Below are 17,362 nucleotides of genomic sequence, written 5' to 3' on the forward strand. Positions count from 1 at the left end.
GTCAAACCAGTCTTGAGAGTGGCAGTCCTCCTGAAAATAAAATGGGAATTTAAGTGTGTTTTGTCTTTGGAATAACCTGATAGTGATTCTAAACATCTTTTGGACTCTGTCTTGGGAAGGACAATATGAGCTTCAATATGTTAATGGTTTTGTCTTTATGATAAAAACAAAAGCAAAAAACCCCCCCCCCCCCCCCCCCCCCAAACAACCCACTAAATTTGTGACAGTTAAACCACTGATCTATGTGGGCAAATTGGAAAACATATATTAAAGTTATCCCCTAAATTAACGACCAAAAAAAATTAAATCTTAAATGCAACAAATTATAAATTTAAAAGGATAATAATAGAGAAAAGAATTAAAACAAAATGTTATGAACCTACATGTACATATTGCTAAAAAACTGGACAACATGAAGTTTATGCAAATGAAGTTATGGTGTTAGCTGTATGATTATGAATTTAAAAAAAAATAATACCTGTAATAAAAAAAAGTTGATGCAAATGAAAATGTTTTGAAGATGGGCTAACTTGTATCTGACATGTATTTACAGTGTTATAAAATTAAAATATAACAGAATCACAAGCTAAATCATGGAACAGATCATTGTACATATCTCTCTCTCTCTCTCTCTCTCTCTCTCTCTCTCTCTCTATCTATCTCTCTCTCTCTCTCGCTTTCTTTGTCTGTCTCTGTCTCTTGAAAATGTCCTCTGATTTTTAATTTTTTTTGTTTTTGGCTGGTGATTTTCTAATTTCGCCTGCAAGCAAGCTGGTATATCGAGCCCTGCATATATGTGTTACATAATGTATGCTGATTACTGGCTGACTTTGACAGATTAGTGCCCCAGTCATGCTGCACGCTGTCACCTGTACGTAGATTGAGCTACCTGTATGTATTAAGTTAGATGCGCGTAGCAGGGAATTCCTGCATTGTTGAATATCACAGGCTTCAGAAGTGAGTCATCATGTCTTACGTAACAAATTAATATAGATACAAGTGCTGAGACTAAAGAGTTGTGTTCATGTCTTACGTAACAAATTAATATAGATACAAGTGCTGAGACTAAAGAGTTGTGTTCATGTCTTACGTAACAAATTAATATAGATACAAAAACTAAAAATCTTATATATAGATACAAGTGCTGAGACTAAAGAGTTGTGTTCATGTCTTACGTAACAAATTAATATAGATACAAGTGCTGAGACTAAAGAGTTGTGTTCATGTCTTACGTAACAAATTAATATAGATACAAAAACTAAAAATCTTATATATAGATACAAGTGCTGAGACTAAAGAGTTGTGTTCATGTCTTACGTAACAAATTAATATAGATACAAAAACAAAAAATCTTATATATAGATACAAGTGCTGAGACTAAAGAGTTGTGTTCATGTCTTACGTAACAAATTAATATAGATACAAGTGCTGAGACTAAAGAGTTGTGTTCATGTCTTACGTAACAAATTAATATAGTTACAAAAACAAAAAATCTTATATATAGATACAAAAACGTAAAAAATTATATATAGATACAAGTGCTGAGACTAAAGAGTTGTGTTCATGTCTTACGTAACAAATAATATAGATACAAAAACAAAAAAAAATCTTATATATAGATACAAGTGCTGAGACTAAAGAGTTGTGTGTCTTGTCTTATAGATAACAAAGTTGAATATAGATACAAAAACAAAAACAAAAAATCTTATATATAGATACAAGTGCTGAGACTAAAGAGTTGTGTTCATGTCTTACGTAACAAATTAATATAGATACAAAAACAAAAAATCTTATATATAGATACAAGTGCTGAGACTAAAGAGTTGTGTTCATGTCTTACGTAACAAATTAATATAGATACAAAAACAAAAAATCTTATATATAGATACAAGTGCTGAGACTAAAGAGTTGTGTTCATGTCTTACGTAACAAATTAATATAGATACAAAAACAAAAAATCTTATATATAGATACAAGTGCTGAGACTAAAGAGTTAAGTTGATGTCTTACGTAACAAATTAATATAGTTTTTTTTTTTTTATCGACACCACTAGAGCACATTGATTTATTAATCATCGGCTATTGGATGTCAAACATGTAGTCATTTTTGACAATCATAGAGAGGAAACCCGCTACATTTTTTCATTAGTAGCAAGAGATCTTTTATATGCACCATCCCACAGACAGGATAGTACATACCACAGCCTTTGATATACCAGTGCACTGGCTGGAATGAGAAATAGCCCAATGGGCCCACCGATGGGGATCGATCCCAAACCGATTGCGCATCAAGCGAGCGCTTTACCACTGGGCTATGTCCCGCCCCTCAAATTAATATAGATACAAGTGCTGAGACTTAAAGAGTTGTTTTCATGTCTTCCACAATACACAGGAGCAGGATTTAGCTCAGTCGGTTGAGTGCTCGCCTGAGGTGCTTGCATCGCAGGATTGAACCACCTTGGTGGATCCATTCAAGTGATTCCATCCAATGAACACAACTGATGTAATGTGAATTAGCCCAGATGACAAATACCAAAATATCAGCTGAAAACTTATTTACCCTCGCAATCATTAAAGAATGATTAGTTATATTATGAATGAGTTCTGAGTGATTTAAACATGCTTAAATTAATGTGCCAAGGCAGAATCTTTCAAGACTAAATTGTTTAAGATGTATACAGTTGTTGTTAGTCTGAAATGGGATATAGGATGAATATGGGGCCTTGTGTCATAAATTAATAATCCAGTCTGCGTAATAAAAACACAAATCTTGGTCATTTGACACCTGGCTATCTATAAAAGGAGAAAAATGAATATTACATCAGCTTTGCAATTCAGCAAAAATAAATGCTAAGTGAAAGTAGGTTATTTGGTTCAGCTAAAATACACTTGGCAGACATTGAGAAAAAAAATGAGAGAAGTGATCATTCCCACTCCTGTTCACACTGAACTGGAAAGTTTCAGGAGAGCTGTAAATTGATTGCAACACAATATAGATTATTTTTAATGAATTTCAAATGAAACTGCATGTGATTGCTCACCTGACATCATTTCAGGAGAGTGATCTTCAGCTCACATTGATTTGAATCATGGTGAAGACTGATGGGAAGCCATTTAAATATTACCATGTTGAACATTGATACTATTTATTAAAACATTTTTAGTGTTTAATCTTTAGTAAAAAAATTTTTTTTTTAATTCACAAGCTAAGGGGACCTAAAAATTACTCTCTTTGAACTAGTCTTAGGGGTGTGATGGGGAGCCATAGGGAATGGTTTTATGTAATCATGGAAAAAGAAACGAAATCAGGGATATCAGTATCTGATGAAACAGAATTAACCATTTTGGCTCATTGAAAAAAAATAAAAAAATTGAAAGTGTTCTTTAGTTGTACTAAAGTTTTATATCTGCCTCATGAATTTTTATGACCATTATATCATAACAATTATTATTTACTGTTTTACGTTTTACATAATAATTTTACATGCTGAAAACTTCACTCTAGTGTGTACAATTGTGAAGTGTCCCCCCAAAAAAAACAAAAGGGAAAAAAACAGAAGAAAGAAATAATGTTTTTATTTCTTTTATTTCGATGATTATGACAAGTACTGCAATCATATGCTGTTTCTTCACTAACTGAAAGAAAGATACAAATTTGTTTTAAACATGACACAAATATCCATTTTACAATAGTGTATTCAGGGAACAATATTTCAAAATGTTTGGTAACCTGATCAGGCAGGGTTTTTGCCAGAGGGTATGGAGGGTAAAATTAATATATACATTAAAAAAAAAAATTGATTGATTATTGAAAGAGAACTGCTCTTGATATTTAATAAAGTTAATGAAATGCAATGTCAGTTTTAAAAAATCAAACCCATAACCACCTAATATGGATGCTTAAGTTCTGTTTTATTTTTATAATGTACCCTTAAATTATTTTCTGGCAGAAAGCCAGTCAGGGTTGAGGTACAAAAATGTTTCTTCTTTTTTTGTAAATAATGTCAGTTTTATTTGACGTAAGACGAAAAGTAAAAGTCTTTTGGAAATAACAAAGAAATACTATTTTTGTGTTCAATTTAGAAAACAATCTGTTCATAAATAAATAACTTGTAGTCATTTCCATAGCATGAAAAAAAGGCGTTCTGTGTGGGACGGGCTATAGTTAGCCGATTGTTGGGTTGCATAAATTATATTTGCATATCAGATAAAGTTCTGACAATCTTGAAGTTTGTAACTTTTAATTTTAGAACACATGTATCGCTTTACCACACAACCAATTGATGGTTTGTGTGAATTTAAAGTTGCGTAACAAACACGCAAACAGAACGATGGTCCACATGAAATATTATGCCTTTTTCATTGATATGATCATATATGGTCATTCATAAACCTACCTGAATCCCGTGACAAATCTGACAACGTATGTTTCATTCATAAGACGTCTGGCTTATCCATTAATCTGAACTTCAGGATTGTCTGTTATTTTGTTTAGGTTCATCGGGGTAGGAACAAAAGATAAGCATGCACAAACTGCAAATTGGCAAAACCGTTAACACATAAAAGTTAAAGTTTGTTTTGTTTAACGACACTGGAGCACATTGATTAATTAATCATTGTCAAACATTTGGTAATTCTGACACGTAGTCATCAGAGGAAACCTGCTACATTTTTCCTAATGCAGTAAGGGATCTTTTATATGCACTTTCCCACAGACAGGAAAGCATATTCCATGACCTTTAATATACCAGTCGTGGTGCACTGGCTAGAACGAGAAATAGCCCAGTGGGGCCAAACCAACCACGCATCAAGCAAGCATTTTACCACTGGGCTATACGTCCCGTCCCCAGATGAACCTAAAAGGAATAACAGACATTCCTTATAGTTAAACTGAAAACATACTTATTAATAGAAAGACAAACAAGATAACATTTTCTTTTGAATTCTTCTTTTGGTTCTGTAACTATAACTCTCCACAATGTAAAGTACCAATATAAAGTGATGTCATCAGCTATGATGTTCTTTAATGGCGTTCGATCATCAAGAAATAGACAGATTGATATTACTGTGGTGAGACCAATTGGATGGTGTTAAATTATGTAATGAATTTAACAGAAATTTAATTATATGAGAAATCACATTATTTTGAAACTACAGTGAAACTCCTCTAAACCGGACAGTCTGGTTTAAGAGGTATCTGATTTAGAGAGGTTCTCTTCTGCACAGATATTTAAAAAGGGACCATGAAAAACGTCCAGTTTTGAGGGAATTCCAGTTTACAGAGGGTCCGGTTTTGAGAGGTTTCACTGTAATAGGAAATTTATGCCGTATTGTTGGTATTATTTGTTTTATTGACAACTTCAGTAAAAAAAATCAGCATACAAAAATAAAACACCACATCGATCTCATCACATTGCCATTATTTCTAGTCCCAAACATCGGCTGTCAGACTACATCTGGCAGATGTCTACATCTGACTACATAATTGATATACACAAGAACTCAATTAAACACACCCACATTTTTTTTCTGCTATAGCTGTTTAACATGATGTTTGAAAACTGATGGAAAAATCAATGTTATCTGAATGATAAGCCATTGAGTTTATTGACTAACAAAACCCCCAATTTATAATGATGGCAATGTTCAATATTTTAATTGCATTGCAAGCTGCAAATTTTGCTAGATTCTGTGCTTCAGCAAATCCCAGATTTTGGTTAGGAAGCATAAGATTACGAAATGGAATTCCAAAATATCTGTATTAAAGCATGTTTATGATTCTGGTGGAATCATAAAAAAGAAAATCCTGAAATTGAATGCCTGCATTAATAACCCAGTTCAACCATATGTCTGATGCCACATAACCGTAAATAAAATGTGTTGAGTGCATCGTTAAATAAAACATTTCTTTCTTTTAATAACCCAGTTTTAACAATACTGTGTTCGAGGCAACATGGGAGCCACAATAACTATAGAACTCGAAGGTTCTACTATAGAAATCGAAGGTTCTATGTTTGGGTTTATTACGGTAGTATCACTGACAATTTCTGTTACAAAATGTTCACTGGAATCTCATAAAGACAACTTCAGTAAAAAAAATCAGCATACACATGTAGCAAGGATGGCAACCTGTATCCTTCTGATTTCCCTCATGAATCATGTGATTGAAATGAAACCGGTAACTGCTGTCACTGCTGATGCAATGAAACCTCTAATGGTGCAAGAACATCCTCTAGATCTCTGATGGAAGGCCTTTCCGTGATTAAATCAAATCAAACTTGCATTTTCATTAAAGGGTAAAAGAGTGTCCTATAATTATTATTTCAGGGAGTGCTTAATTAATTTCTGCACATATGTGTATATATATATATATTTGTAATCCTCGGTGAAAACTGAGGTACTGTTGATTGTTTATTTCCCCTTGATTATTTTGATGACAGCTCGAGAATTGCTTACTATATTTACACTCATCAATGAAAAGATTGAGGATCAACTGACTGTTTTGTTCTGGGTTTTTTCTTGTAACAGCTTGAGGACTGTGCTCTCCAGATCTACCGGTATCACAGCGGATCTCAGGGCGACTTCGGAACTTACCTCGACACCCAGGCCACCCTCGACGAACAGGCAGAGGAGCTTGAAGGGTTCCAGGACCAGTAAGTTATCTCAGACACCAACACACACATGTACATCATTTTATACAGTTTTTGGGTGGGGTGTAGCACACCTCAAGTACAATGGGTTCCAGGACCAGTAAGTTATCTCAGACACCAACGCACACATGTACATCATTTTATACAGCTTTGGGATGGGGTGTAGCACACCTCAAGTACAATGGGTTCCAGGACCAGTAAGTTATCTCAGACACCAACACACACATGTACATAATTTTATACAGCTTTGGGGTGGGGTGTAGAACACCACAAGTAAAATGGGTTACGGGATCATTCCCCTTTGGTGAACTCATTTTTTCCATCTCATCTCATCCAGAACCCTATTACTGGTACATCAAAAGGTGTGTGGTATGTGCTATCCTATCTATGGGATAGTGCATATAAAAGATTGCCTGCTACTGTATTGTTAGATGTAGCCATAGATGTGGCTGCAGCAGGTTTCCTCTCTTTTGTTTATTGACCAAAATGTTGAAATAACCGTATTATGTGCCACAGTTTAAAATGTGTTGAGGTGTTGTTAAACATATATTCTTATCCTCTCCATTTTAAGCTGTGAACCTACAGTGGTTCCAAGCAGACCCTGATCTGTCATCATAAATTTCCGTATTTTGACAAATTTCTACAATTTCCTAATGATAGAAGGTCTATCTAGATGTGTCTTTATGTGTATTTTTGCAGACAGGACAGGACATACCAGACTGCCAAATTAGTAGGGTTCCCCATGCTTTTCACATTTTGGGTCAGAAAGATGGAATCCCAAACAAAATTGAAGTTAGTGAAATGGACCACCAACGGCAATTTAAAGCCTGCCCATGGCAACTGAAAAAAGAGAAGACTTTTGTAGCAAAATAATAATACGGAAAGGCTATTTTGCTGTATGTAGACATATTTTAAATGTACTAATGTTATATACTGGCAACTAATGTACATCAGATGAAAACAGTTTGCCATTATTGGGGAGCTTTACCGAAGGCACTTTTGTGCCATCGGTGATGCTCCCGGCCTATGGCAATTTATATCTCAATGATGACAATTGCAGTCGGTGCCGTCGTTAAGTTCGAGCCCTGTTACATCAATTTTTTTTATTCTGGCAAATTCAGTAGACGATGATTAATTAATCAATGTGCTCCAGTGGTGTTGTTAAACAAAACAAACTTTAACCATCTGGCAAATTCCTACCCCTCCCCGCCCCCCTCCAATTCAATGACTGCACACCATGCACTTTGATATACTAGTTGTAGAGCACAGGTTGGGATTGGAAAAATTCACCATGACCATCGACGGGGTTCGATCCTTTGGTCCAGTGCACCTCAGGTTTAAGTGGTTTAACCACCAGTCTATATCCAGCATACACAGTGGTTGGAAATCTTCCTCATAGCCTGTAGCAAACATGTCTGACAAGTAATTAAATCTAATGACAAGTTACATGTGGTGGTGTCATTACATCAACATTCCTTTCCATCCATCTATTCATCCATTGAGCGATTTATTTACTTAGTGTAATAAGATGTCTACGTATACTGATGGGAAGAATTAAAGGGACATGCAGACCCTAGTTTCAACCCGTGAAAATTAACACCAAATTTAGTTAATCTATAAACCTGTAACACAATTTGGATACAGTTACAATTGAGTGAAACATGAGTCTGTGACTTTGAAATGGTGAAATACCCTCGAAAAGTAGACTAAAGCTCGACTCCATAACTTTTACTTCTCAGACGCACATGTGTTTTTAAAAATATTTTGTGATATTAAAAACACCAGGATAACCAAAAACATTTCGAATGTATGGAAAGTGATAATCTAAACCATAAAATCTAAGTAAAGTATGATTTCAGCTATCAAAAACGGCTATAACAGTCAAAAATATGCCTTAGTGTTTAAAAACTAGGATATGTCCCTTTAAGGGACTATTGACTGTAACCAAAACCTTAAATTCATCTTCAAGTGTCGGGAAGTTAACCATGTTACTGATAGTCAATCTTTTAGTACTGACATTTAGTCCCACATTACATCTAGACTGTTTTATACAGGCCTATCTATTCGAGTAGTGAATTAAACTTGATATCAGATATTATGTGTTTCTTTATTACTTTTGATCGGTCTCTTTCTTCGTTTCTGTAATTTGTGTCTGTGTTTCGTGTATCTCTAATAACATCTGAATGTCAGGTGACACTGACTTGTATTGTATTAACACACAGTCTTAACTCGTACATAAAGGCCATAATGGCTGTTTCGCATTCCAGCCATTGCACCATGACTGGTATATTAAAGAAAGAAAGAAAGAAATGTTTTATTTAACGACGCACTCAACACATTTTATTTACGGTTATATGGCGTCAGACATATGGTTAAGGACCACACAGATTTTGAGAGGAAACCTGCTGTCGCCACTACATGGGCTATTCTTTCCGATTAGCAGCAAGGGATCTTTTATTTGCGCTTCCCACAGGCAGGATAACACAAACCATGGCCTTTGTTGAACCAGTTATGGATCACTGGTCAGTGCAAGTGGTTTACACTTACCCATTGAGCCTTGCAGATCACTCACTCAGGGTTTGGAGTCGGTATCTAGATTAAAAATCCCATGCCTCGACTGGGATCCGAACCCAGTACCTACCAGCCTGTAGACCGATGGCCTAACCATGACACCACCGAGATATTAAAGACTGTGGTATGTGCTATCCTCTTTGTGGAATGGTGCATATGAAAGATCCCTTGCTGCTGATGGAAAAATGTAGCAGGTTTCCTCTATAAGACTATATGTCAAAATGACCAAATGTTTGACATTCAATAGCCGATAATTAATAAATAAATTTTGCTCTAGTGGTGTGGTTAAACAAACCAAACTTTAAACTTTAACCATTATAAAGGCTTCACTGTCTGTATATGTGTGCCTATAGCACCAGGAGTCAGGACCAGCTGGTGTTTATCAGCAGTGAAAGCAGGAAACACATTCTCACTTGTGTTTATATTCAGGATTGCTGTTGTGATAAATATATTGTAGTTGATGATAGAGAACTGTGGACAAGGAGATTATCACATCAAAGTCTTTTGAAAGTAATGTTTGTCTGACAACATCCTCTCCCCCCACCCCACCCCGAAAAAAAGAAAAAGAAAAAAGAAACGCACCTTCTTTCGTCAATGTCTTCTGGTTGTCTACAGTATGTTAATTTTGTCACTTGGTGTGAAGAGGGTGGGATATACATGTACAGTGACACCTCTCAAAACCGGACCGTCTATAAACCGGACCCTCAATAAACCGGAATTCCCCCCCAAACCAAATGTTTTTACAGCCCCAATTTAAATATCTGTACAGAAGAGAACCTCACTAAAAACCCAGATACCTCATAAAACCAGACGTTTTACTTGGTCCTGAGGGTGTCCGGTTTAGAGGAGTTTCATTGTAGTTCTGTCAGTAGGAAGAATAAAATAGTTTGTTTAACGACACCACTAGAGCACATTGATTTATTAATCATTGGCTGTTTGATGTCAGACATTTGTAATTCTGACATAATATTATAGTCTTTGAGAGGAAACCTGCTACATTTTTTTCATTAGTAGCAAGGGATCTTTTATATGCACCATCCCACAGACAGGATAGCACATACCATGGCCTTTGATATACCAATGTTTGGTGTACTTGTTGGAGTGAAAATAGCCCAATGGGCCCACCAGCAAGGATCGATTAGGCGAGTGCTTTACCACTGGGCTATGTCCCATCCCAGTCGGTAGGAATGCTCGCCTAATGCGCTTTACCACTGGGCTATGTCCCGTCCCAGTCGGTAGGAAAGCTCGCCTAATGCGCTTTACCACTGGGCTATGTCCCGTCCCAGTCGGTAGGAAAGCTCGGCTAATGCGCTTTACCACTGGGCTATGTCCCATCCCAGTCAGTAGGAAGACTCGGCTAATGCGCTTTACCACTGGGCTATGTCCCGTCCCAGTCGGTAGGAAAGCTCGCCTAATGCGCTTTACCACTGGGCTATGTCCCGTCCCATGCGCTTTACCACTGGGCTATGTCCCGTCCCAGTCGGTAGGAAGGCTGGCCTAATGCGCTTTACCACTGGGCTATGTCCCGTCCCAGTCGGTAGGAAGGCTGGCCTAATGCGCTTTACCACTGGGCTATGTCCCGTCCCAGTCGGTAGGAAGGCTGGCCTAATGCGCTTTACCACTGGGCTATGTCCCGTCCCAGTCGGTAGGAAGACTCGCCTAATGCACTTTACCACTGGGCTATGTCCCGTCCCAGTCGGTAGGAAGGCTGACCTAATGCGCTTTACCACTGGGCTATGTCCCGTCCCAGTCGGTAGGAAGGCTGGCCTAATGCGCTTTACCACTGGGCTATGTCCCGTCCCAGTCGGTAGGAAGGCTGGCCTAATGCGCTTTACCACTGGGCTATGTCCCGTCCCATTCGGTAGGAAGGCCCATGCGCTTTACCACTGGGCTATGTCCCGTCCCAGTCGGTAGGAAGGCTGGCCTAATGCGCTTTACCACTGGGCTATGTCCCGTCCCAGTCGGTAGGAAGGCCTGGCCTAATGCGCTTTACCACTGGGCTATGTCCCGTCCCAGTCGGTAGGAAGGCTGGCCTAATGCGCTTTACCACTGGGCTATGTCCCGTCCCAGTCGGTAGGAAGGCTGGCCTAATGCGCTTTACCACTGGGCTATGTCCCGTCCCAGTCGGTAGGAAGGCTGGCCTAATGCGCTTTACCACTGGGCTATGTCCCGTCCCAGTCGGTAGGAAGGCTGGCCTAATGCGCTTTACCACTGGGCTATGTCCCGTCCCATTCGGTAGGAAGGCTGGCCTAATGCGCTTTACCACTGGGCTATGTCCCGTCCCATTCGGTAGGAAGGCTGGCCTAATGCGCTTTACCACTGGGCTATGTCCCGTCCCATTCGGTAGGAAGGCTGGCCTAATGCGCTTTACCACTGGGCTATGTCCCGTCCCAGTCGGTAGGAAGGCTGGCGTCCCAGTCGGTAGGAAGGCTGGCCTAATGCGCTTTACCACTGGGCTACAAAAAATGTATGTCCCGTCCCAGTCGGTAGGAAGACTCGCCTAATGCACTTTACCACTGGGCTATGTCCCGTCCCAGTCGGTAGGAAAGCTCGCCTAATGCGCTTTACCACTGGGCTATGTCCCGTCCCATGCGCTTTACCACTGGGCTATGTCCCGTCCCAGTCGGTAGGAAGGCTGGCCTAATGCGCTTTACCACTGGGCTATGTCCCGTCCCAGTCGGTAGGAAGGCTGGCCTAATGCGCTTTACCACTGGGCTATGTCCCGTCCCAGTCGGTAGGAAGGCTGGCCTAATGCGCTTTACCACTGGGCTATGTCCCGTCCCAGTCGGTAGGAAGGCTGGCCTAATGCGCTTTACCACTGGGCTATGTCCCGTCCCAGTCGGTAGGAAGGCTGGCCTAATGCGCTTTACCACTGGGCTATGTCCCGTCCCAGTCGGTAGGAAGGCTGGCCTAATGCGCTTTACCACTGGGCTATGTCCCGTCCCATTCGGTAGGAAGGCTGGCCTAATGCGCTTTACCACTGGGCTATGTCCCGTCCCATTCGGTAGGAAGGCTGGCCTAATGCGCTTTACCACTGGGCTATGTCCCGTCCCAGTCGGTAGGAAGGCTGGCCTAATGCGCTTTACCACTGGGCTACAAAAAATGTCCCGTCCCGTCCCAGTCGGTAGGAAGGCTGGCCTAATGCGCTTTACCACTGGGCTACCACTGGGCTATGTCCCGTCCCAGTCGGTAGGAAAAAACTGTATGTCCCGTCCCAGTCGGTAGGAAGACTCGCCTAATGCACTTTACCACTGGGCTATGTCCCGTCCCAGTCGGTAGGAAGGCTGGCCTAATGCGCTTTACCACTGGGCTATGTCCCGTCCCAGTCGGTAGGAAGGCTGGCCTAATGCGCTTTACCACTGGGCTATGTCCCGTCCCATGCGCTTTACCACTGGGCTATGTCCCGTCCCAGTCGGTAGGAAGGCTGGCCTAATGCGCTTTACCACTGGGCTATGTCCCGTCCCAGTCGGTAGGAAGGCTGGCCTAATGCGCTTTACCACTGGGCTATGTCCCGTCCCAGTCGGTAGGAAGGCTGGCCTAATGCGCTTTACCACTGGGCTATGTCCCGTCCCAGTCGGTAGGAAGGCTGGCCTAATGCGCTTTACCACTGGGCTATGTCCCGTCCCAGTCGGTAGGAAGGCTGGCCTAATGCGCTTTACCACTGGGCTATGTCCCGTCCCAGTCGGTAGGAAGGCTGGCCTAATGCGCTTTACCACTGGGCTATGTCCCGTCCCAGTCGGTAGGAAGGCTGGCCTAATGCGCTTTACCACTGGGCTATGTCCCGTCCCAGTCGGTAGGAAGGCTGGCCTAATGCGCTTTACCACTGGGCTATGTCCCGTCCCAGTCGGTAGGAAGGCTGGCCTAATGCGCTTTACCACTGGGCTATGTCCCGTCCCAGTCGGTAGGAAGGCTGGCCTAATGCGCTTTACCACTGGGCTACAAAAAATGTATGTCCCGTCCCAGTCGGTAGGAAGACTCGCCTAATGCACTTTACCACTGGGCTATGTCCCGTCCCAGTCGGTAGGAAGGCTGACCTAATGCGCTTTACCACTGGGCTATGTCCCGTCCCAGTCGGTAGGAAGGCTGGCCTAATGCGCTTTACCACTGGGCTATGTCCCGTCCCAGTCGGTAGGAAGGCTGGCCTAATGCGCTTTACCACTGGGCTATGTCCCGTCCCATGCGCTTTACCACTGGGCTATGTCCCGTCCCAGTCGGTAGGAAGACTCGCCTAATGCGCTTTACCACTGGGCTATGTCCCGTCCCAGTCAGTAGGAAGGCTCGCCTAATGTGATTTAGTCACAGGATCTAACCTCGGTTGGAGTTGTTCTCTGATTGTGGTTTGTCTTGTCCTAACCAGTGCCACATGGCTGGTATATGAAAGACCATGGTATGTGCTGACCTGTTTGTGGGAAAGTACATATAATAAATCCCTTGAGCACTGCTAATGGAATACTATAGCGAGTTTTGTCTGAAGACTGACTACAAGTCACAATTTCCAATGTTTGACATCCAATAGCCAATGATTATTTTCATTTTTCATTTCAACTTATCTTCGTGCTTATATCCAATTAAGATTCAAGCACGCTGTCCTGGGCACACACCTCAGCTATCTGGGCTGTCTGTCCAGGAGTGTGGGTTAGTAGTTGTTAGTGAGAAAGAAGAGGGTTTAGTGGTCTTACACCTACCCAGATTCGTTAAAACTCGCTCTGGGTTGGCCATTGAGTCGTTAAAACTCGCTCTGGGTGGGCCATTGAGTCGTTAAAACTCGCTCTGGGTGGGCCATTGAGTCGTTAAAACGCGCTCTGGGTGGGCCATTGAGTCGTTAAAACTCTCTCTGGGTGGGCCATTGAGTCGTTAAAACGCGCTCTGGGTGGGAGCCGGTACTGGGCTGAGAACCCGGCCAGTACCTACCAGCCTTATGTTTGATGCCTTAACCACAAACCGGCGTCGTGGCAGGCCATCGGTCTACAGGCTGGTAGATACTGGGTTCGGATCCCAGTCAAGGCATGAGGATTGTTAATCCAGATACCGACTCCAAACCTTGAGTGAGTGCTCCGCAAGGCTCAATGGGTAGGTGTAAACCACTTGCACCGACCAGTGATCCATAACTGGTTCAACAAAGGCCATGGTTTGTGCTATCCTGTCTGTGGGAAGTGCAAATAAAAGATCCCTTGCTGCTAATCGGAAAGAGTAGCCCATGTAGTGGCGACAGCGGGTTTCCTCTCAAAATCTGTGTGGTCCTTAACCATATGTCTGACGCCATATAACCGTAACTAAAATGTGTTGAGTGCATCGTTAAATAAAACATTTCTTTCCTTAACCACAAGACCACCGAAGCCAGTAATGATTATTAATTCAGTGTGCTCTAGTGGTGTTATTAAACAAAACTAAAAAAACTTGGTATAAAGAATGACAGAAGACAACCACACATTAGCTGCAAGGACTTGATTAATGGCATTTTCCCCAAAACTGTGCCAACAAATACCACTCAAGAATGAATAGTTAGTATTGAAAAAACCACAATATATTAGTTTCCATTAGTAGACATTGATCCTATGACCCATCACTTGACAAGTGAGTGCTCTGTGATTGCACTACATTCATGTGTACAAAATCATGACCAAAAAAGCCCCAACCATTTTTTGAATGACAGTTTAATTCAGGGAAATATTTGGTCTGACACCACAGTGGTTCACCCAGTGGAGCAGGATGTGGTGGTCCTTGCACTCCTGGGCAGATGCCACCCTTACTGTGATGTCACAGTAGCAGACGCCACCCTCACTGTGATGTCACAGTAGCAGACGCCACCCTCACTGTGATGTCACAGTAGCAGACACCATTGATACTGTGATGTCACAGTGGCAGATCTGTGAAAACCCAGTGTGAGGGTTCTTGTTTAATAACTCTCCTACTGCTCTTGGACTGTAAATTGTAAATCAGGTTCTTTCTGTGGCTAACTCTAGGTGGTCATTGCAGGCAATATATGTGATTTAATGTTGGTAAAATATGCATCGAGATAAGGTTTGTAATCTTGGGCTGGTAGCTGTTTCCTAGCTCTGAGATAAGGAATGAATACATGCTGTATGTATCATACACAGGTCAAAAGAGCATTTTGTTTTAATTTATTTTCATGTTTCACGGCTAACTCTGGGTCAGCAGAAAATGTTGCCAAATTTTCTATGAAACTTCCAAAATGGCCAAAAACCCAGTTAATTTATAACAAAATATCAATTATTACATGAAATTATTTCGCCAAATTAAAATAAAATTCGCCAACTGCTTTCAAAATCCGCAAGTGGCAAATTTGGTGAGTGCCAGAGCTAGCCCTGTGCAGCTTATATATCCAATTATGGTTCAAGTATGCTGTGCTGGGCACACACCTCAGCTATCAGGGCTGTCTATCGAGTACGTTAGTTGTTAGTGGTTAATCAGAGAGATGTTGGTGAAGTGGCCTTACCATTAACCAGTGAGTTGTCAAAAAATTGTTCTGGGTGGGAGCCGGTATCGGGATGTGAACCCAGTACTCCCAAGGCCAGTGGTCGATGGTTAACTTATTTATTAGAGTTGTTCAGTTGTAGAGTGTGATGAATCGTGGATCAATTTGTTTTCTAGTGCCAACGTGTGAGTTTGTTTTGTTCCACGACATCACTAGAGCACATTGATTACTATTAATCATCGGCTATTAGATGTCAAACATTTGGTAATTTTTTATGCACAGTCCTAGAGGAAACCTGCTACATATTACCCAGGGCTCGAAACTCGCCAAAAAATGTGGTGGCCCCAAAATAATAATGGATGTTGGCAAATTATGGTAAGCGAACCACGAGCATGATTTTAATGTGGAATACAAATATTAATAGAGGCTCATATGTTATAGCTCTAAAGTAGATCGCCCACATAATATTATTTGGGCGACTAATGCCATTATTTTAAAAATATTTAAGTTGCCCAAACGGGACATTTGGCGACCTGGCCACAGGCTGTTTCGAGCCCTGATTACCATTAGCATCAAGGGATCATTTATATGCACTTACCCACAGACAAGACAGCACATACCATGGTCTTTGTTATACATTTGTACCAGTCATGGGGCACAGGTTGGCATAAGAAAACCCCAATCTGAAAATGGGTCCACTGAGGAGTTTCGATCTTACGACTCCAGCACCTCAGGCGATCACTCTACTGACTGAGCTAGATCCTGCCCTCTCCTTATGAAAATAATCAGTATTAATCATCTCCATCATCATTAATGTCATCCACATATATGTCTAAATATTTATATCCCCCCCCCCCCCCATCCCAGTTTTTTAATTTTTTGCTTTACATGTCTATATTTGCTACATGTATACGTATGTAACATGATCATGCATTAAATTAACGCTGTGTAAGAAAATATTAAACACAGCATACATCTCTTTGATTCTTAAAACCTGTCTATTTTTACTCCAGCCATACTTTGCTGATTACGTCAGGAAAATGATAAAACAGACCTGTGGGTGGTAAACTTATTTCCTAATTTAAAGAGAGGAAAAAAGTTTATCTTTACTGGTGTGATAAGTAAAATACCATCTTATATACAGAGATATACACAGAGATATGACCTCACCCATGGGGTTTGGTGTGTTTGATCAAGTGTCTGCTCTGTCTATTTGTGTTCTGTACACACTCTATACATGACATGTGCAATATCTACATGCATGATATGTTAGCCATTTATAACCTGTCCATTTTATTTTTTTTGCAGACGAAAAAATACGCTGATATTACGAACCCAGTTAACAGTACGAGTCCATGCTATCATAGGTAAGATATGATGTGTGTGTATATTTATATATTATCTATGCATCTATAACTGTAGATGTAGGGTAATGGTGGGACAGAGAGAGAGACAGAGAGAGAGAGAGAGAGAGAGAGAGAGAGAGAGAGAGAGAGAGAGAGAGAGAGAGAGAGAGAGAGAGAGAGAGGGGGGAGAGGGACAGAGGGAGGGGGAGAAAAAGACAGAGAGATAGAGATAGAGAGATACACACACACTCGTATTAAGCAGCAAAGGATCTTTTATATATACTTTTCCATGTACATGACAGCACATACCACAGTGTTTGGAATACCAGTTGTGTGTCACTGATTGAGATGGGAGAGGG

At 40.8% G+C, this 17,362-nt stretch overlaps 1 protein-coding gene across 4 annotated transcripts in view; it reads left to right on the top strand.

Annotated features, from left to right (window-relative positions):
- LOC121388545 (FH1/FH2 domain-containing protein 3-like) overlaps positions 1-17,362 on the top strand; it is a 140,643-nt gene that overhangs the window by 61,234 nt on the left and 62,047 nt on the right. For all 4 annotated transcript variants that reach the window (XM_041519924.1, XM_041519922.1, XM_041519923.1 and 1 more), the window contains exons 5-6: positions 6,529-6,653; positions 16,966-17,024. In XM_041519924.1, the coding sequence (XP_041375858.1) occupies positions 6,529-6,653; positions 16,966-17,024 (184 nt within the window). The remainder of the gene's footprint in view (positions 1-6,528; positions 6,654-16,965; positions 17,025-17,362) is intronic.

This window comes from Gigantopelta aegis, chromosome 14 (genome assembly GCF_016097555.1).
Source record: "Gigantopelta aegis isolate Gae_Host chromosome 14, Gae_host_genome, whole genome shotgun sequence".
In the NCBI taxonomy this organism is placed as follows: domain Eukaryota; kingdom Metazoa; phylum Mollusca; class Gastropoda; order Neomphalida; family Peltospiridae; genus Gigantopelta; species Gigantopelta aegis.